The 22,525-nt window shown below is 35.7% G+C and overlaps 1 protein-coding gene across 2 annotated transcripts; it reads right to left on the reverse strand.

The window, feature by feature from the left end:
* Positions 1-1,906: 1,906 nt before the first annotated feature.
* On the reverse strand, positions 1,907-22,319 carry SLC25A31 (solute carrier family 25 member 31). 2 transcript variants are annotated; one of them, XM_074338691.1, is made up of 7 exons: positions 22,302-22,319; positions 20,769-20,946; positions 13,460-13,587; positions 9,403-9,520; positions 7,240-7,394; positions 5,624-5,749; positions 1,907-2,107 (listed from the first exon to the last, which is right to left on the reverse strand). In XM_074338691.1, the coding sequence occupies exons 1-7, from the start codon at positions 22,317-22,319 to the stop codon at positions 1,907-1,909; spliced, it is 924 nt and encodes a 307-aa protein (XP_074194792.1). The 2 variants fall into 2 exon arrangements, with proteins under 2 accessions (XP_074194792.1, XP_019604602.2); XM_019749043.2 differs by lacking the exon at positions 22,302-22,319 and having other exon boundaries at positions 20,769-21,012.
* Between the last annotated feature and the right edge of the window lie 206 nt (positions 22,320-22,525).

Here is a 22,525-nt window from a genome sequence, read left to right on the forward strand (position 1 = left end):
CTCTCCTCTCTTCCGCTCTCTTCGGCTCTCCTCGGTAGCCGCAGCAGTTATACTAGCGGCCAATCGGCTAACCGGCCACAGCCGACGGCCATCCACCACCCGAGCCAGCACCCTTCCACGTGACGCCAAGAGCCTGTAAACTACTTTCTGGGGCTCTGTCCCCACACCATGGTACAAAAATGGTTAAGAACCCCTGCTCTAAGAGAGTAGAGCTAACAGACTGAAAGGAAGGTAGGTCTGAAGGAATTCATGAAGATACCCTGCTATCTTTGACTGGTCACCTACCAACTATTATTTACTTGAAACACTAATCTTACTTAAACCACGGTATTCTTGAGTCTCTTTGTTGCAGCAGCTTAGCGTTTACCCTCACTGAGGTTATTAAAATAGCTTGCATTAGTGACAATGAATCCTGAATTAAATAATGGCAGTCAAAATGGAAAAAAAAATTGTAAGAAATTTTTAGGAAGCCGAATTTACAAGAGTGGGTGATCTTCCAGACTTCACAGAATAGGTCTAGTTTCTGGTCTAGTGATTTAGTAGTTAAATTCCTGTTTGTCCTCTATCCATGCCATTCAAGATTTTAAAGACCTTTCCTCTAACATGTCTCTGTACAAATGAAAAACTTTTATCTTTATATGGGTGACTGTTCCTAACATTTGACTATTTTAATTGCATTTCTTTGGGGCATCATAAATCTTCATTTTGGCAAACAGAATTACTGATAGTGCAGAAGCAAAGGAAAATATTTTGTTTTGTTTCTATAACTTTCTGTGTTATGATGACCACTGCAAGAAATCATGTTGAGAGTGTTCAAAAGAGTTATTTTTTTCTCAAGTGATAAACCAATATATTAAAAAGTATAGTTTGCGTTTGGATTATTTTCCTTGAAATATACTTTGCCCCTGTATACTAGGAAGTTGACCCACCCCATTTTTGCCCAATCATAGCCTTACAAAATCTTTCTATAGTTTATCCCCACTAGCTTGACATCCCTTTACTCACCAAAACTTTAAAACCTTGAGGATTTCAAATGTACTGTCTTCTACAACATTTCTGAAAAACAAAACAGACTCTTGTATAAAATCTTGGAAACTCTGTTTTGTCTTTAAGCCAATTCCCAATTATGACAAAAATTTTGTTATTCTCTGCTTATAAATAAAGTTAAAATCAAGGAAAAAAGGCTCAGATATAAGTTTTAATCTTCTTTTATTATCAATACAGAGTACACAAACTAATTTCAAGGGGAATTTTTTTTTGTTCCAAGATAAATTCACATTAGCAGGATTTTATTTATTTTAAAGATAAAAGCATATATGCCATTTTATATCTTTTATTTTCCAATTACAGGTTAACGGTTCCATTAAAGTCATTATCGGTATTTTTTATGATCAGATTTATAATCTGTGCTTATTAAAACCTATATGATACCATAAACACTATACTTAGTAATACCTGAGCTATCTTACTAGGCATGTTGTGGAAGAAAGCTTACTTATGCCCATTGATATAATGATAACATATCCCGATAAGCTTCTAAAAATTATTTGTCGTATTATATAATTTTAAAAGATGGATAGACAGTTATAACAAAAGAATAGCATTTTAAAAGAACAAACTTTCATTTCTTATATTTTAACATTATACATTTTAATTTTCATCACAAAAGAAAAGGATTTTAAACTAATAGAAATAACATTTACTACTTATAATAAGTAAAATCTCTCATTAAAGTAAGTTTGAGTCTAACTGGGAAGGAAACCCACATTTTTCTGATTTTTAGTATGTATATCCTTGAAAAAGGCTTATGCTTTATTTTAGAATTACCATTTCAAAAATTGCTATCAAAATGTATACAGATGGCAGCTATGTAATTGCTGTTAAATAAATATATGCATTTAACAATTTAATCTCCTGATGAACTACCTCTAACATTAATATTAAGAAATTCTTTAATTTTATCATATAATACCAACACTAAAGCACCCCCTGTACCACGAAGGATATTGGAGAAGGCACCACGAAAAAATGCATTGACTCCCTCATGTTGGTATATCTTCACAAAGCAGTCTAAAGTTCCTTTATATTGCCGTTCAGCCTCACCACTCTATATAAAGACAAATAGTTTGTCATTATCTTAATACCTTTTATCTTAAGATACATTTTATTCAGCACTAAGATAAAAGTAACACTGTGTTGAATAAGTATGTTGAGTTAATGCACATATATTGAATACTATACCTAGTTGTTGGAGAATTCTCCTACTTTTTAGGCACACTTGAAAACTGACCATATATTGGGCTTAATAAATTTCAAAAGAGGACATCACATATTTATCTTCTCACCACATTGCAATGAAGTGATAACTCAATAGCAAAAAAGATAACTAGAAAAATATTGTACGTTTGGCTATTAAGAAAACACACCTTAGAAAATATTTAAAACATAACAATAAACACAAAACTCCGTAACTAAAATTGTAAGACGCAGCTTGAGTGGTAACTTATAAGAACATTAATGACCTTGAAATATTAGAAAGGAAAGGCTGAAAATTAATCAACAATCCAAACAATTTTAGAAAAAAAACACTAAAGTAGAAATAAATAAAAAAGTAAAAATAAAGGAAATAGAAAATAAACAACAGAAAGCATAAGAAGCCAATAGCTATTTAAAATAATTCTGATAGGGTGGGAGGTGGGGGGTGGGAGATGAGGGTAAGGGGGATCAAATATATGGTGATGGAAGGACAACTGACTCTGGGTGATGAATACACAATGGGATTTATAGATGATGTAATACAGAATTGTACACCTGAAATCTATGCAATTTTACTAATAATTGTCACCCCAATAAATTTAATTAAAAAAAAAGGGAAAAAAAATAATTCTGATAAATTTCTGAAAACATTGTTTGAGGAAAAACAAGAAAGGGCCCCCAAACTATTATAAAGGGCCCCAAATTTATTAGAAATGACATAGATAACATCACTGCAGATGACCCGGAGATTAAGAGCAAGATGATATTACAAACAACTTCATGACAATTATTTTGAAAACTCAGAAGAAACTGATGAATTGCTTAAAAAGCATAATTTACAACAGAATAGAAAAAAATAAGGACTAATAAACTCATTAAAGAAATTCAATCAGCTGGTAAAAAATCTTCTCATAAAGAAAACTGTGTCCAGATGGCTTTATACACGAGCACTACCGAACATTTCATGCTAATCTTACATAATTATAGAGAATAGAAAAAGTGGGAAGACTCCCCAACACATTTTATGAGGCTTGCATGACCTTGATACCAAAAATAGACTAGGACAATACAAGAAGGAAAAATTCCAAGTTAATGTCACTGAAACATGAATGCAAAACTGCTGAACAAAAACTGGCAAATCAAACCCAGTAAGGGATGCAAATTACAAAACATCATGACCAAGCTGGCTTTATCCCAGGCATATAAGATTGATTTAGCTCAGGAAAATAGATAAATTTAATATAATATATTAACATATGAAAAGAGAAAAATGTTATGATCATCTCAATGGATATTAAAAAAATGACCACCATTCATGATTAAAAACTGTTATAACCCAAAACAGAAAGGAACAGCCACAGCATGACAAAGGAGAACTCCAAAAAACCCACAGCTAACATTAAATTATGTAACAGTGAACCATTCTCTGTAAGATTAGGAACAAGACAAGGTTGCCAGTTATTATTTCTTTAATACAACACTGAATCAGAGGTCTCAGGCAGCGCAGAAAGGCAAGAAAAGGAAATAAAAGGTGTAAGAATTGACAGTGAAGGGGGAAAACCTGATTATCATTTGCAGATTATATACCTGTGTGTGTAAACAAAAAAAATCTTCAAAGAGTGTACACATAGATTAGTGTTTATAATTATTTAACAAAGTTGTGAGATACAAAATGAATATATAAAAATTAAATAGTACTCTTACGGGCTGAATTACGTCCCCACAAAATTCATATATTGAAGTCCTAACCCCCAGTACACCTCAGAATGTGATGAGCTCATTAAGGTGAGTCCTCATCCAATATAGCCACCCTTATAAGAAGAGAAAGAGAAAGGACCATGGGAAGACATAGGAAGAGGACAGCCATCTACAAACCTAGGAGATAGGCCCTTAGAAGAAACCAACCCTGCTGGATACCTTGACCTGAACTTTTGTCCTCCAGAACTGTGAGAAAATGAATTTCTGTTATTTAAGTCACCCAGTCTAAGGTATTTTGTTATGGCAGCCTTAGCAATACACTAAATATCAACTTTTAATCTTATTTATTAAATAATACTGATACTAAAACACAATTATTTGACAGTAAGTTGCAGAAATCATGACCCTTATCTTTAAAACACTTCAGTGTGCATTTTCTAAGACTATTTTCTTGCATACCCAAAGTAGTTGTCAAAATCAGAAAATTTAAAATTGATACAGTACCATTTACTAATCCACAGTTGATATGCAAATTAATTTTCCATTTTAAAAAGTTTTCAATGTATTAAGCTAGAGCTAGATACAGATCAAGAAGAAACACAGATATAAATGGAATAACTTTAAGGACAGTTCATGAATGAAGTAATAGGTTAGATATGCTTTTCCCTTTCAGGTGGCCTAGTGAGTTCTTCCAGAACCATTTTATAGACATAAAATGAGGATAATGATAGTAACTACAACTCATAGCATTGTTTTGAGAATTAGTTCAAGTGTAAAACGCTTAGGACAGTATCTGGCACTTTAAACATTACTTTTCTAGTTTTCTGGCCTCATTTTCACTTGCTCTCATTAAATCATTAGTCTGATATACTGAACTACTTCTCAAGCGTAGCTCTATGTATGTTTTTCCCCCTCTGCTTAGAATGTTCTCTGATTATCGGGAGAAAAAGCCTATTTACTGAGATTTAGCTCACCAAGAGGCCACATCTGATCACTTTAATCCTTGAGCATTCTTCCTCTATTGCATTCCTGGAACCTGTGCACACTTCTATTTAAACCATTAACTGCATGCCTTCAATACTATGCTATAAATTTGGGGGCAGGTTCTACCTTATTTTATTTATGTCACCATAGTTTAGCGTAGACTAGGTACTCAATATTTGCTGAATGAATGAAACAAGTAACACCAGTGGAGATTGAATGTATCAAAATTTGGATTTGGGGATTTATATTTAGAGTATGGATCATTATTAAACAAATTTTCATCCTTTGAGTTAAAAATTATTTACTTTTATTAAAATATACTAGAACAAACGATGACACATATGTCAATGGCTTGTGACTGGGTTTCTTCTACTTCATCTAATATTCAGTTAAGATCAACATGCTTATCCAATCCCTGCCATTCCCTCCCACCCCACAAATAACATATGCTACTGGAGTGGAAGACATTTCTGTTCTGATGGCAGACAAGGAAGAAGCTTTGCTGGATGATGGCTGTTTAGGTATAGGAAAGAATACAAGACAGAATACAGCATGCATTTATTTTAATAAGTAAAACAAATGATCTATGCCTTTTAGCCAAAATTTTTCTAAAATTTGAATACATTATACCTTAATATCAGAGATAGAAAACTCAATTAAGCTTACAAACAATAACATAAAATACCTGCATCATCATACGTCTTCTAACTGTGTCAAAGGGATAAGAGAGTATTCCAGAGCACGTAGTCACAACTTGAGCGATGAAAAAGGAGACAATGAATGGGGTTTCCTTTGGTTTGGGTAGTAAGCCCTAGAAAAGAAAAATGTAACAAGTAACCCTCTAAATTTCTAAAATATCTTAAATTCTAAGTCAAAGGGTAATTCTTATAAATATACGAGGGCTCAATTATACTTAAAATGCAGTAAAAAAACAGTTGGGTTTAATGTGGGAAGATTAAAATAATAGCAGGGTATCACTAAGAGAGGGGAATGCCATATATGGCTACACTTTAAAAACTATTTGAAAAAGAAAACTTATTTGCTATTATAATTGATTTGTTATTATTAATGGCTCTGAAAACTAGGGGAGATAGTAGCAAGTGACCAGAAAATTTCTTCCATGACTCTTCACTGAGCTGAAAAATGTGAAAAATGCCTGCTATTATGATCAACAGGTAATATTTAATAAGTAGCTTTAAAGCTCTAAGCTATGGTAGAAACATTCCTAACTTTCACAACTACTACAGGGGATAATAGAGAAAAGCAGGGTGAACGTACACATAAATTTTTCTGTGATCAAATAAACATGCATACGATCCTGTAATGTCCGTTAACTTATCTCTCTAAAAATATATATTACAACTAAAAGTAACATGCTGAGACCACAATAAAAATGACATTCAACTGCATTTATAATGATGGTGGAAGGTAGAGATAATATATAAAACTATAATAAAATTTCCCTCAACTTTTAATCTTATTTATTAAATAATACTGATATTAATTTCATTGCTTCCTTTTGGAAGCATTATGATGTAGTGATTAAGAGCATGTGATTTTTGCTTGCCACTTAAATAAATTACTTAACCACTCCTAGGTTATTTTTCTTTACAGTGGGTATGTTAAAAGGTATCCAGAACACTGTGAGGATGTAAGGTACTTAACAAAGTTCCTAGAACTAAGTAATGGCTCAAAAAATTGTAGCCATTATTACAATATTTCTCTTTCTTACTTTACGGAAGTGCTATTAAAATCTGAAATAAAAAGGCAAATCACTAAAACATAACCTGGAGAATACAATACAGAATATAACTACCCAATAGACACCTGAGCAATAGCAGCATTTGTTACATTCAACTAATTATGCCTTGCCTACTTTCCAAAAATGTTGAGTTAGTAAATTGATTTGCATTTAAAAAAGTGAAAATAAAGTGAATGTAAAATCAAAAAAACTCTGTTAAAAGCCTTTCTATATGCCAAAGACTTGATTATGATGTAAGCCTATTTAGATGTTTCATATTTGCAATATGATGTATAGTGAGTCTTTCAGTGCAAATAGCACAAAAACTTAACATTTGGCTTAATGCATTATATCTGAAGTCAGATCCACAATAGAGCTATAATTTAATTAGGTTATGGCAAAGTCATGATTAAACAGAGTTCTATAACGTCTCTTATTTCATCATTCATTTTGATTTCTATAATTAAAAGAAAACATATCTGCTGAATGTATAACTAATTAGAACAATGAAAAGAAACAAACCATTTGTAAAATATATACTAGTTAAAGCCCCAACTTACCTTAACTGTGTCATAAGCTCCAAAATAAGAGGCTCGGTACACAATGATGCCCTGTACTGAAACACCAAACCCTTGGTATAAACCAATAATTCCATCTGATTTTGCTATTTTCATAATGCAGTCACCTAACCCTTTGAATTGTCGCTCTTCGGGACCTAAAATAAAGCCATTTAAAGTTTATTAGCAGCATTATATATTATATATAAAATTTAATTAAACATTTTACAGATTTAAATTATTTGTAATTACCACTAGAAATCTAACAAAAAGGACACAAATCAAAATCCTCCCATTCATTAAAAATTAAGATTTCAAGTAGTATCTTAAACTATTTTAACTGAAAATATTAATCTCTTATAAAAGCAATCTAATTCAAGCAATCTGACTGACTGAAAACATTTCAATAAAATTACCGTAAGCTACTAGGAATGTAATTACTAGTAATGGAGAAGTTCTTAGTTTTCATTAGGAATGAAAAACTCCACAACTTGCTTCAGTTGAAAAGCAAAATGACAGATAAAGAAAAAGACAAAGCTAAAAACTAGTAACTTAAGGATCATTAACATCTTAGACGAGGTGTCACATTTTTTGAGTGTTTGTTGGTTTTGTTATTTTCCCTTGACCTAAACCTCTTTGACAATATTTGAAAAATATTAATATTATATGAAGAATATAATCTTTCAATATAAATTAAATTCTCTCAATTTTGAGATAAAATAAAACTACAGAACTGAACTTAAAGCAAGATACATGTTATTTTCACTTTCTTAGCAATAATAAGAAAATTAGAACTGCCAGTTAAACATGATAGATGGAACCCTTATTTTCATCTTTGCTCAAACCGCTATCCCTTCTGAGGCATTTTCTGTGATTATTTATCTTAAACTGATGTCACTCCCTTCTCCTAATTCTTTTTCATGGTATTTATTGCTAATTGACAGTATATTTTTGTCATTAATTCATTTTTTTTATTACTTGTGTCCTGCACTAGACTACAAGATACACAAGCCATGAGCTCCAAGTTTTATATGGGGTGTGAGTATGTGTGTGTGTGTGTCACACACATACACATCTTGTATCTGAGGCAGGGCCTGGTTCACAGCAGGCACTAAAGAAATATTTGTCAAATGAACCTATGTCCCTTAAGACATGCTATTAAAGTAACAAAGGAATAAAACAGGATTAAAACCATATAGGCAAAGAAGAGTACGTGACAGAAAATAAAATCCAAAAATTATAGCAAGATGGAAAGGAGGTAGAGGAGAGCAGAGAAAGCTGAAACCTATTTTCTTGGCAATGGAGATATTGAGACGTGAGCCATTTGACCCCAATAACCTTAAGAAATTAGAAGACTAATTACTAATCTTGCAGTAAAAGTAGCATCTGGATGCTCAACATCCACAGCCTCTCCCTGAGCACAAAGTGACTTACTCCTCTGCCATCCTCAGAACTGAACACAAGGCTCCAGGCTGAATGTGGAGTTACCTCCACACTCACTGAAAGAAAGACTCACTCAAGAAGATACATCTAGTGAAATGTCAGATCATCAGGGATATAAGGTATGTAAAAAGAAAAAAAGGCACATGCAAAAGGATCAGCTGTAAGAGATCGATTTCTTAAGAGCAATATTAGAAACTAGAATCCAGAATAATGCTTTTAAAATTGTGAAAGAAAGTAACTTTAAACCCAGAATTTTATATATGGTTAAGTAATAAGAGGAGAAAACAACAGACATTTTTAGACACGCAAGACCTCAATTTATCTCCTATTTCACTCTCTGCAGAAAGCTCAGAAAGCTACCAAAGAGTATAATCTGCCAAAACACAGTAACAAAAACACAGGACGATGTGGTAAATGAAATAAGAGAGGACAGAGGCAAAGGGAATCTCTAGGATAAGAGCTGTACATCTGACCCAGAGAGGAGTCATAGTCTAAACAGGAATAAGTGCATGGAGGGATCTAGGAGGTGGCTCTCTAGGAAAAAAGTGGAAGTTATGAGCAATCTTGGTGTTTGCTCTTTTGTTACTACAGTGTGGGCCTTCCCCTTCCCTCTCTTATGGAAAAAAAAAAAAAAAAGGTAGTAATCTTTAGGCCCTATTGTTACGATAAATACAATGTTTAAAACACGAAGAGTGAGAGTTAGTATTTCTAAAATTCCCATACCTTTTCCAACATCGACACCTAATCTGGTTCGGGCAAAATCTAGCGGATATACCACACATAAGGATGTTGCCCCAGCCGCTCCGCCAGAAGCCAGGTTTGCCAAAAACCACCTCCAGAACTGAAACACATTAATTAAAAAGTGGTTATTAGACTACAGATTCTGAATGTTTATAATTTTTATTTTTATAAAGGTGAAAAAGCCAGACTTACATACTAAAGCGAACATCTATAATAATGCATATTATCCAAAATACTTCTCATGTCCATGTAGCCTGTTTCTTACCAGGTAGTCTGGGAGATAAAGTTTAGATGCTGACATATGGAAATTCCAAAATATTGTAATGGCATCCAGCAAAAGTAGCCCAAATTTACAAAAGAGGCCACATGAGATAATCATCTCTTTAGACTGATCACATTTTTTGTTAATAATAGTGTTAGTTATGACTAAAATGTCAGGCATCTATGGAGACTTTAGTTGTGCCCTTTTTTGGAGGGGAGGGCAGCAATACTCCAAAAAGCCGCAATTCATTTGCTAATTTTAGAATTAAAACAGTTCAAAAATGCATATATTATGTTGAAACGCTGACATGAAAATTGTCACAAATCAATTATAATGTAACTGAGTGACATGTAATTTAGGCCTTATTGATTCATATGGGCTGTTGAGGTTCTTTTGAAAAACATTTGATTGGTGCAGTTGCTATGGAAGGAGGTTCCTCAAAAAATTACGAATAGAATTACCATGTGACCCAGCAATCCCTCTCCTGAGTATCTACCCCAAAATTCTGAAAACATTTATCCATAAAGACAAGTGTGCTCCAATGTTCATTGCAGCTCTATTTACGGTGGACAAGATATGGAAACAACCAAAATGTCGTTCGATAGATGAATGGAAAAAGAAGTTGTGGTATATATCACAATGGAATACTATTCGGCGGTAAGAAAAGATGAAATAGCACCATTTGTGACAACATGGATGGATCTTGAGATTATAATACTAAGCTAAATAAGTCAGACAGAAAAAGTAGCGAAGCATATGATTTCACTGATATGTGGTATATAAACCAAAAACAACAAAAGAACAAGACAAACAACTGAAAGAACAAAAACTCATAGACATAAAAAATAGTTTAGGGGTTACCAGAGGGTAAGGGGAGAAAGGGGAGCAGGGCTCTAGAAGAGGGTAAACAGGGTCTAATATATGGTGATGGAAAGAGAACTGACTCTGGGTGGTGAACACACAATGTGAGATATAGACAATGTATTACAGAATTGTACACCTGAAATCTATGTAACTTTACTAACAATTGTCACCCCAATAAACTTTAAAGAAAAAAACATTTAAAATGTGCCCTACTTAATTAGGTCCAGTAAACTGCTTTTCAATATCTAGAGCTTTCTAGAGAAGAAAGGAATATGTGAATTGGAGCTGTTACAGAAAATCTAGGGTACAGGGTCACTGTAACCATTAAAGGCATGAAAGTGCATATTATTCTAATCAAGCTCAGTTTCTTGCTTTATTCTCTGGCTCTTATTTCTAACAATAGTTTTGAGTCTCAGCTTTGGAACTCGCAGTTTTCTCTTGGCTTGGAATGCCCTTCCTATCCCTTTTTATTTCTTCCTATCTTTTTAAAATAAAAAGTTACTGATTTATGTTCTAATTCAAATTCTACTTCTTTCATGAAATCTCTGATCTCCAACCTAACCAAAAGTGTAGGTAATCATACCTTCTTCCCATAAATACTTCATCTCTCGGAGAATTAAGGGTGAATTATGTGACCAATATGTAAAATGTGTCAACATGTTCCAGAGTCTCATTTTTTAAAATAGAACTTACAATCACTTTCTACTTTCAATTTACAATTATTTGTGCACATGTCTTACCTTACCTCCTCCAGACTACAGTTTTTTTATTATTTTTACTTAACAACTTAATAACCTTACTAACAAATTAACAACTGATATATCTATATACCATACAATTCACCCATGCCAAGTATTTAATTCAGTGGATTGTTAGCGTACTCACAGACTTGTGCAATCATCACCACTTTCAGAACATTTTTATCACCCCAAAAAGAAACCCTGTACCCATTAGCAGTCAGCTCCACGTCCTTCCCCGGCTCCCCCAGAGCCCTAGGTAACCATTAAGCTACTTTCTGTCTCTATAGATTTGCCCATTCTGGACATTTCCTATCCATGGAATAACACAATATGTAGTCTTTTGTGACTGGCTTCTATCGATGAACATAGTGTTTTCAAGGTTCCTCCAAATTTTAACATGTATTAGTACTTTATTCATTTTATTGCCAAATAATATTCCACTATATGGATTTACCACATTTTATTTATGTATTCATCAGCTCATGAATAGATCAGTTGTTTGCATTTATTTTGAGGCCAGGATTCTTAATTCATTTCTTTATTTCACAAAGCAAGTCATGGGCCTTGCTCACAGTAGTAGTAATGCATTTAATAAATATGTTTTTAATGAAGGGTACTAGGAATGCCACTTACTGTCCTCAGACTCCCATGGCTCCTTTTTAAAAAGTGAAACTCTGTATGGGCAGCCCTGTTTCATAATCACACAGATAATTAGATCAGGAGATAGCATCTGACCCCAGGGTACCTAACCCATAGCCCAGTACGTGATGTGTAACCTGGAAGGAAAAGATGAGCTGGGCCAGTGTCTATTTCTTAGGAATTTGACTCTAGAAACGCTATGCCATTTAGCAGGAAGGGCAGAAATGGAGAAGGTATAAAATAACTTTTTTAGGTCTCAGTCTACTTTGAGACAGTTGAAAGCTATAGATCCTCTTCCAATAAAAATTACCGATGTATCTAGTCACTTCAGTTGAGAAAGGAATAGAGTGAGGTAGAAGGATGAGTTTGGGAGTTAGAAAGACCTGAATAAATGACTTAGGCATGTGTTTTAAGCTCTGAGTCTTGTTTTCCTTAGCTCTACATTAAAATAGCCATCTCAAAAGGTAAGGTGAAAATCTGGTGAAACAACATATGCATATAGTAGGCACACACCTTCCTAAAAGTTATTTTTTTTCAAGATTGTTGCATATTCACATGCATCCTAAGAAATAATACAGAGAGAGTCTGTAAACTCTCCAACCAGCTCCTCTCGTTGGTAATATCCAATGTGACTATAGTAGAGGAAATTAACCCGTCTTATTCAGATTTCACCAGCTGTACATGCACTCATTGTGTGTACTTAGTTCCATGCAGTCTTATCACACGTGCATGTCATCACCACCACACACAGTTGCTTTTAAAGACCCGGCTAGGACAGCTTGGCTTGTTGATTGTTCGGGTAAAGAGGAAAAGAGAAAGGATGAAGGAGAAGAGAGATTTTGTAAGGGTGAAGAGAGGACCTTGAAAGTAATGTAGATGGCACAGTGTATATGGAAGCAAAACAAATAGAAACCAAGGCAAACGACACAGAGTTCGTATAAGGAGGAAATTTTGAAATTGAGATTTTGTAACCATGGGAGTGATTACCTTGAATAGAAAAACCACCTTTGCAATAAAAAGGAGAATTCTCAAACTTAAATTTATCATTTTCCTGTTTTGTTTGATTTGATCTTCCTATGCACTTTAATTTCAGCTAAAAAGATCCTTAGTCATAAAGAAGAAACAATTTACTTTTTTAAGGAATAAATCACTTCAGAGGTAGGAATACATATCTCTTGACTGCTTTTTATTTCCTTAATAAAAGCAGATAAAATGCAGAATTTTCCTAGTGCAGAATAGTGATTATAAAATGTAAATTACATTAAAATTAATATTTATTCAGAGAAATATTGCATTGAGATAAGATCCCTTAATTATTAAAACTGTGTTAAAAGATTTAGTGAAACTTTTAAAAGTTAATATAACTGTTTTTCATAATTTCTATAACTTAACACATATTATAGTATGTTAACAGTTACTATGTTTTAATTATTTTTTTCCACCACTTGAACACCTACTCCCCAAATAAAACATCACAGAAAAGACAAATCCAACTGTTTCTTAGAAAATTTCAGAGATATTCATATATACTTGCCTGTTTTTCTTTATTAACTCCAGACATGAAAAGTTGTTTATATTTGTCCTTAAAAGCAAAATTTAGAGCTTGTGTTGGAAAATACCGGATAACATTTGCCAAATTACCACGCCAAAAACTGAAGAAACCTACAAAAGAAAGTATACTAAATATAGATATATTGTATTATTATTAAATAATTTCCATAGTTTTAACAAGCAGCTATTTGAACTTTATAAAATTAAATCCCCTTCTCCTGAGAAAAAAACAAACTTTAGCTGTGTCTACCCTGAAGTAAAAAGGCAGTTAATTTAACTCCATATACCTCATTCCAATTTTGTTAATTTCCAGTAAAAAGCTTCGAATACCTAAGAACCTATGTAAACCATTATCAGTTGAATGTAGGGCTCTTTACTAATAGAAAAACAGAGCCCAAGAGTATTTGTCAGAGAAGCTAGTAATAACCCTTAGCCTCATTTCCAAATCATGATATACAATTCTTACAGTGGTAAGGCTGCTAGAACAAAATTGGTTTGTATACATACTTATGAGAATGAGAAAGGGATAGAAGAGTCTAAAGCATCCTCATTTGTATGTTCTGGAACCTAGACAGACAAGGGATCAATTTACAATTCAAGGTAGTCTCCAGAGGCCTGATGGAGAGACTGGAGGAAACTTTCGAGGTCAGTAATCTTCCTTCTTTAAATATCCATGGATTGACCAGTCCTAATATGTGTTACTCTTATAATTCAGAGCTGCCTTTAGAATCCAGAGTTGCCCTAAAATGCAATAGGCTGGATCTTCAGTAGTCATAGTTTTTATTAGCTTGCAATTTGTTCAATTGTTTGATCCTCCTACCCTGAATAGGATACCTCTAGTCTCAGCTTGGAGAATACCCAGAATCAGTCTTCTAATGATGAAGATTCAAATGAAAATCATTTCAGCTGACTGGGACAGTGCCCGGAAACTGAAAATTAATTTAGATGAGTACACAGAAAGATATTTATTTGCTAAAAAGTATATTTAGTGGAAAAAAACAGAATCTTGATGAATCCTAAACTGAATATAAAGTAGTTTCACAGAGCCAATTAAGAAATATATTTAACAACCAAGAAATAATCTTCTTAGTACTCACAGCTGATCCAGCCTTCATTAGTGCATTTAACAGGTAATGGTAATAGCTACTGCTTCCTGAGCATTTAATATGTGCAGGCACTGGCAAAGGCTTTATATGTATATTTCATTAAATCATCACATTATGCTTAGGACGTAGGGACTCCTACTCTACCCATTTTATACACGCACAAACTGAAACTTTAAAAAGTTTAAAAACTATCTAAAGTTATAGTTACCAAATAGCCAAACCAGGATTTGGAACCACGTCTTCCCACTCCAAAGCTCTTATCTAGGTTTGGGTTTCTAGAAAAATTTATTTTTATTCATTTAATCCTCATAATCAGTCCCTCATGAGGTAGGAGCTATTAGTCTATTCATTTTAAAGATGAAGAAATGAGTTCCCTCAGACAAATTACAAAAATCTACTCTCTGTGCTATGTAAGTGCGGGGAGCAAAATTTGCCACCCCAAAATATGTCTCTGGCATGAGGATTATTTTGTGCTGATCGTTTTTAAGAACCAAGACTGAGGGAGGTTTTCTTTTACTTTCCCCTTCACTACCAGAAAGAATTTAGAAAGAGGGCTTGGTCCAGGAACAGAACTATCAGCAGCCACGACTACAAAGAGAATGGGCTAGGTAGGTGTGGTTGGCTGGGAGGAGCTGGGCAGGACCTGTTTGTTCAAAGTCCTCTCTGTGTCCCATTGTCTCAGCATGGCACAGAAAAACATTTCTTTACCAACACATTTGCTTTTCCCATCTTCCCGTAAATTGTTCCTCCCCACGAAAGTGCCAGACTCCTAGACCTTTCTCCTTAGCTTAGAATGGCTTCAGCTGTCTGACTGGCTGTGGTTTTCAGATTCTTATGGGGCCCTGTACATACATAATTAAATTGGTTTTTACTCTGTTAATCTCTTCTGTTAATCTGATTATCAGAACACCCAAAGAACCTAGAAGGGTAGAGGGAAAAATCATCCTCACCTACACAAGTTTATCCCAAATACACTCACTTACAAATGAACACTAGGAATACATGTTTGTACATTTAGGGATGCAGACATAATGATTAGAGTTAAAATTTACTGAGCACTAACTGTGCAATAGGCACATGGTTGAATATTTTACAGGCGTTGTCTTGTTTAACCCTCACAACTACCATATCATCAGGTAGGTGCTATTATTATAATATGCAATATAAAACGGAGGAAATTGAGGTTAAGAGGTTAAATAAAAATGGCTCAAGGTCACAAGGTAAGGGAAAGGCTCGGACTTGATTCTAGATCTGACTCCAGTTCTAGAGCTATTAAATCTCTACTGCTTTGCTATAAAAATCCATTCTCAATTAAAAACAGTAGTATTTTTGGTCAGAATAAAACAAGGGAAAACCAAGAATGATGCAATTGTAGGAGTATTTTGACTCTAGTCCCACAGAATAAAAGTTTCCTAATACATAATCACAAAATTGGTAAAGAAAAACATAGTAATTGTGGTATCTTTAATAACAGCAGAATAGCTAACTTTTTTACTTATTTGCTAAGAAAACAATCTCTTCAAACTTTAAGGGCAAGAAAAAAGAAAAAACTTCTCTGAACTGAATTCTGAGACAATAATTAAGTATTAACACAGAACTGATGGGAAAATAAGAAAAAGTTCCTGGGCCATTTGCTGGTCAACTTACTAGCCAAGAATGGGAATGCTAGGCATGTTTGGGTATATATTATAGACTACTGCGCCCCAATACGTTTGACAATATGCCTCTCAGTAAAAATATATGTATTAGCATGACTCAGAAATATGTATATATCTTTAAAAATAAGTTATATACCTTTGCTACTATACTACCCTATTCTGTATATTTGTAAGACATACCCAAAATAGAAACTGAAGGATGAGATAAAGATTCTTCATTTAAAACCTTTATTTGGTACCTAATGCACAGCAGATCTGCTGGGGACAGCAGTAGGACGTATGGTCTGACAGAGCTTACATTTTGAGGGAGAGGGGCCAGGGAGAGAGAGACAATGAACAAATAAGTATTTCAGGTGGCCATAAGAACAAAAACAGTATATACAGAAGGGCTATTTAGATAGGGTGTCGGTGAAAACTTCTAGCTAGGAAATATTACAGCATAAATGAGCATTTATTTGAACAGTTAAATAACATTTTCAGATATCTCACTAATTATGATGTTTTCATACCATCACTTGCTATTATCTCAAGGCACACTCAAGGAGAGGTTCATTCTTAAGGACAGTGTACATGAATCTATATTTCAAAGTCTTCTTGATAATTTCAAATATTCAAATAGTCTTCTTGTCTCTCTAAATCCATTTAATTGAGCAAACTTAAACTATGTTTATTATATAACTGAGGAAGAGTGCCTGTCATCCACTCTACACTGTGTAACTTCTACTCTTTTTTTCAGAATGCCTTAGTGTCCTGTGATCTGTAACTGACATTTGGACAAGCACAGGTGCCAGTGCCAATGCACATACTAAACATAAGTTTATTTTCCCATTTTATTTAAATAAAGTAAAATCCTAATATTTTCTATCCATGCACCAAAACATCATATTCAAGACATAAAAACGTCATTGCTCTAGCCTTCAGAAAAGTAAGTTTGGAAAACTTACAAAGATTAAAGAGAACTGATGAACTCATGACCAGGAACTCATAAAAGAAGAGTTCTGGTAGGTTCTTAAAAACAAGACTGCATAGATCAGACTTTTAAAAAGCTATGTTTACAATATTTTAAATAAAACAGTTATTTTAATTAAGAATATATTTACATATGCACATTTTGCTAAGTGAAAAATCATAGCATAGGTTAACTGGTGATTTTAGCGGTGACTTATTTTTCCTTTTTGCTTGTTTGTGTTTTCTAATTTTCTATAATAAACATTTACTACTTGTGTAATAAAGGTTTAAACAGCATTAAATAAATGTGTACATACAGAGTTGGAAGATCATAAAGGCAACTAAAGAATAGAGTAAATCAGAATAGCATCAGTCAGGATAAATCAAGCAGCTTTCATAATCCAAGAAAAGCTTATAAAAAGTACGAAAGAAACGCAAAGTGATGCTTAAAGCTATGCTCAGAGCAAGAATGAGGAGATTTATCCTGGGGGTGGAAAGAAAGCAGAGATAAGGGAAGAAGATAATGAGAGGATATCTAGTAGTGCCTTCTGAGTTCATGTCTCTTAGATTCATTCCATGTTGCCTAAATAAAAGTTTGTAAAATTATAGCAAACATGACATGAGAAACTTCAGAACACCTGAAATGGGGATGTGTCTTGACTTTCAAAAAGAGACAGAAGGTGAATTCCAGAAAATAACAATCTCAGAATTTGATTGCCTAGTAAAGTTCAAAAATGATCCTAGCATGGTGATTCTCAACCCCACCAGGTTCAAGCCCACTCTATATAAGTATTTACTGTAAATACTTTACTATCTAGAAATAGACTTCAAAGACAATTTTCTCTTCACCAATTCAAAAAAAAGCAACATAGTGCCCTTACTGTTATGTAGAAAAAGAATTTATAATAAAATATATATTTTAATTATAAAGGGAAGAACGACTGCACTATAGACAGATGCTTGCTTCTACTTACAATGAGTTACATTTAAGATGCACACTGACATTTTGAAAAAGGATTCAATACATGTATTTGTACATATATCTGTCAATCATCAGGTATTCAATAGTTACATATGCAGATGATATAAGTGGTGACCTAATACCACAAGCAAAGTTGCTGACATGAGTTTTCACAATGAAGAACAACTCTCAGTAAAATCCTGAACAAAACAAAGCACAATCCTCCCTCTACTTACATGGTAGCTGCATTACCAGAATCAGTGTATACTAGAACTATACCCCAGAGAGTTTGAGTTTATAAATAAATCAGAGTTAGGTTCGAGGCTTAGATAATCACAAACAGGTTTTACTGCTTGTCATGCGGGGTGTCATGCAGGGGCTCTGGTCCTGCTCCCCACATAAGAATGCAGGACATGGTGAGGCCAAAAAGCAACACCCATGGAGCCACAGATAGGGGGGTCATACCACTATATTCTAGCTGGCGGCTGGTTGGAGACACAGGAAGCAGGAGCCACACTATCCGCTACTTGCTGTCCACTTCTCTCTGCCAACCAACCTCACTTGCTAACTGCAATCCGCTTGCTAGCTCAGCCACCATCTTCTTGCTAGCCCCCATTTTTCTGCTAGCGTAGCCACAGCAGTTATATTAGTGGCCAATGGCTCACTGGTTACAGCTGACGGCCAACTAGCCACAGCTGATGGCCATGCAATCACAGTTGATGGTCATTTACTACCTGAGCCAGCACCTTTCCACGTGAGGCCGAGAGCCTGGAAACTGCACTCCTGGCTCTGTCCCCACACTGCTACATGAGTGTGCAGTGGAAGATCTGAGTCTTTCAAGATATGTTTTCGGTGTGTAGGAATGGCCTTGTGTAGCAGCAGGATGTTTAGCCTCCCAGGCTTTGCCTTACACATCATTGCAATTAAAGATTACATCCTTCTCTATAGTTGTGCTCAACAAAAAATTCCTCGAGTCTCCAAGAAAGCCCCTAGATGGCAATATTATCCCTGTTTTGAATTACTAGCCTCTCAGCATAGGATACATACCATGGTGTATTCATAACAAGGTCTCATATTTGTATGTAAGAATAGAAAACATCTTAGAGTTCTGCTGTGATCATCTCTGAAGGTATAGAACGCAGGAACCGGGATACTATTCAGAAAGATCTCAATTTACAAGAGTTGTATTGAATATATTTAGGCTTAAATATTACAAAAACAAAAAACAAAAAACCGAAACATTTAAAATATAAAATAAATTAGAACTGGTCAGCACAACCAGACCAGAATATTTAACTTTACCTGACTAAATATTTAAAGCAGACTAGCTAAAAATAAAGTGGCCCCTGCTTCTCTGAAGAGGTCTTAGAAGATAAAGCCAAGATAGGTTCCAACTTTTCCTCTAAAAACCTTGGGGAAATAGGAAGCTTGCTCTGATCAAATAAATGGGATGGGGAGATGTAAACCACTAAGTATGAAAGATCTGAGCTCAGCTTCCAGGTGGGGATTCTAAATTCAGTTTAGATGATACCTAAGAGTCTGCCTTGGACCCTAAATACTGCACCCAACAGGTCAGGAAGAGTTGTAACCACATCCCTAGGGACAGAATGCTTTTTTTGTGAGACAGTAACCCGCCCTAGACTTAGGAGTGGAAAAAATGACTGCATTGAAGTTGAAGTCACTTCACTTTTTGTTCGGAATACACAATAAATGGGTGTATTTCATTTTTAAAGTCCATCTAGTTTTCAATTGAATCCAACTATATGGGTGGATTATACAAGCTTGTGATAAACTTATCCTCAGATTCACTGAGGTAGCTTAGGAGCCATTCTGCAACAGGAGGGCATCTAATAGTTAACAAAGCACTTTCACTATTTAGTCTTTGAAATAATTCCAATATTAATGGAAAAAAACCCCACAATAAACAAAAATATCAAACTATTTAAAGACAGGATCTGATGCAAAAGAGAAACTGGTAATACTGATACTGTGTTTACTGAAAATTTTAATATTCTGTTCATCTTGTTTAAAAAAAATACTGCATTAAAATATTATTTGTCTTAATTGAGTTAGTTATTTTGTGCCCCCCTCAAATCTGAGCAGAGGTCGGTGCCTCCTAAGTCTCAATCCTGGTCCTCAGTAGTTCTCAAGAATAAGCAGAACCTCTTCACTGAATAGGGACCAGAGTACTGGGGGGTGGGGGGAGGGGGGGATGCTTCCATATTTGGAATACTTCTCAACGTGATATTTCAATAAATATTTAAGCACTTTAAGGCACCTGTTAACTAACACACAGCAAAGTGCCTAATGGATCTTCCCCAATCTTGGGAGGTCAACCATTGCCTTCTGAGCCTGGCACAGGTGCGCCACGATGGAAAACCTGCTGCGAAGGAGAAATTGAGAGAAGCCTAGTCACGTGCAGGCCTTCCTGGCCCCGGGACAGCATAGTCTCTTAGATCGGTTAAGAAACTGAATTCTCGAAGATGAAGAAACAAACTCATTACCCACCGACAGACACTGCTGGCCATGGCGCCCCAAATCGTGCCCTCCCAGCCCGCCCCGTTTTCTGGGAAGCTGACCGTGTTGGGGAGAGGGGGCGCGGCGGCGGCCCGTACGCACCCTGCTCGCTGGGAATCCGCACCAGGCAGTCCACCATGCCTTTGTACTGCGCCTCCGGGCTGATCTGCTTGGACGACGCCTGCACCTGCAGCAGCAGCTTCACCCGCTCGATGGGCGCCACCGCCGTCTTGGACACAGCAGCCGCGACCCCGCCTGCCAGCAGGTCCTTCCCGAAGGACTCGACGTCAAAGAGCCGCTTTCCCTCCTTCTTCTCCGGCGGCTTCTTCCGAGGGTCAAGCTGCATAGTGGGACGACGGACGTAAAGCCCAGCAGCAGCCAAGTCGAAATAAGCGCGCGAGAGACGACGAAGGGAAGCCGCGAACCGCTTCTGCGTCGTCCTGGCGGGAAAGCGGCGCTCAGGACGCTGGGAGATGAGCGAACCACTGCGGGGCCGGGAGCTGCGCAGGCGCCTCCAACCGCCTCCCGCCACCTGGCGCTGCCCACGTGACTGCCGACACGCGGTTCCTGGGCACGCGGCGCTGTGTTGGGAAGTCTCCGTGCCAGGCTTTTCTTTGCGTGGGCGGGGTCAGGCGGCCGTGGGTTCTGAGCCGGAAAGGTGCAGGAAGGGACCCCGAGAGCTAGTTCTGTATAAGGATTGTTAGCAGCCGAAGCTAGAACAGAGCAGGAAGCCAACCCTCCGGAATTAACCGAGTTTAGTTTTAGTTCCCAGGGTTACTCTTCCATTTTTCTCTTAGAAAGTACTTTAATTTCTGCCCCTTTTATTTAACAGCAGTTGTTTGTCTAGTCACACTCTCACTGGTTTTGCTGATTGCGTCCCCGTAGCATAATTCAACATGTTCCTTCTCCTGTGTTTTATCTAAATTGGTAGTTCTGGGGTGGGGGGTGGGAGATGAGGGTAAAGGGGATCGAATATATGGTGATGGAAGGAGAACTGACTCTGGGTGATGAACACACAATGGGATTTATAGATGATGTAATACAGAATTGTACACCTGAAATTATGTGATTTTACTAACAATTGTCACCCCAATAAATTTAATAAAATTAAAAAAAAAAGAAAGAAATTGGTAGTTCTGTCTAGAGCAGTTCTCAATCCAGACTGCACAAAGGAGATGGGGCAGTGGCATTTAATTTTAATGCTCGGGCTTAGGGAATTCTAATGTGCGATCTATTCTAGAACAGTGGTTCACAGACTGTTTGATTTTAGGACCCCCTTTTCAGTCTTGAAAATTACTTAAGACTACAAAGAAGCTTCTGTTTATGTGTTACATATATTGATATTTACCGTTTCAGAAGTGACACAAAAATTTAAAATATTCATGTCAAGTAACAAATATTTTAAAATAATTTTTAAATCTAGTGAGAAAAATACCCTTGTTTTATCTCTTTGAAAATCTAATGTGACGGAATGAAAGACCCTTGGACTTACATAGACGCTTTTCAGTCCGTCTCACGGAGTATCACACATCCTCTAGCTGGAAAACTCCACCTACACTAATGAGAGTAAAATAGGCAGATAATGTCTTAGTATTATTAAGACAAGTTTTGGTGACACCTGCTGCTCTCCCATACCACACTTTGAAAACTCATCTGAGGCTTATCAGATGCAGGTTTGACTTCTTTGGGCAACAATACTCACATGTACATCAATTCTGCGCATCATGTCTGCCTCTATTTCCTTCCACCTTGCTTTGTTAATTTGTACATCCTAGAGATCCCTCTGCAATAGCATATAATATATTCCTGATTCATTTTTATAACTTGTTTGATGATTTCTAACAAATGGGAGATTCCAT

Source organism: Rhinolophus sinicus, linkage group LG07, assembly GCF_036562045.2.
Source record: "Rhinolophus sinicus isolate RSC01 linkage group LG07, ASM3656204v1, whole genome shotgun sequence".
In the NCBI taxonomy this organism is placed as follows: Eukaryota; Metazoa; Chordata; class Mammalia; order Chiroptera; family Rhinolophidae; genus Rhinolophus; species Rhinolophus sinicus.

Bases quoted from the DNA above. Each gene is read 5' to 3' on its own strand.
- SLC25A31 (XM_019749043.2), bottom strand. From the start codon at position 21,012: ATGCAGCTTGACCCTCGGAAGAAGCCGCCGGAGAAGAAGGAGGGAAAG. The intron at 5,750-7,239 runs GTAAGTTGGGGC...TTTCTTTTCTAG, and splicing joins GAGCTTATGACACAGTTAAG to GGCTTACTACCCAAACCAAA. The intron at 2,108-5,623 runs GTATTTTATGTT...GTCTTTATATAG, and splicing joins GAAGACGTATGATGATGCAG to AGTGGTGAGGCTGAACGGCA.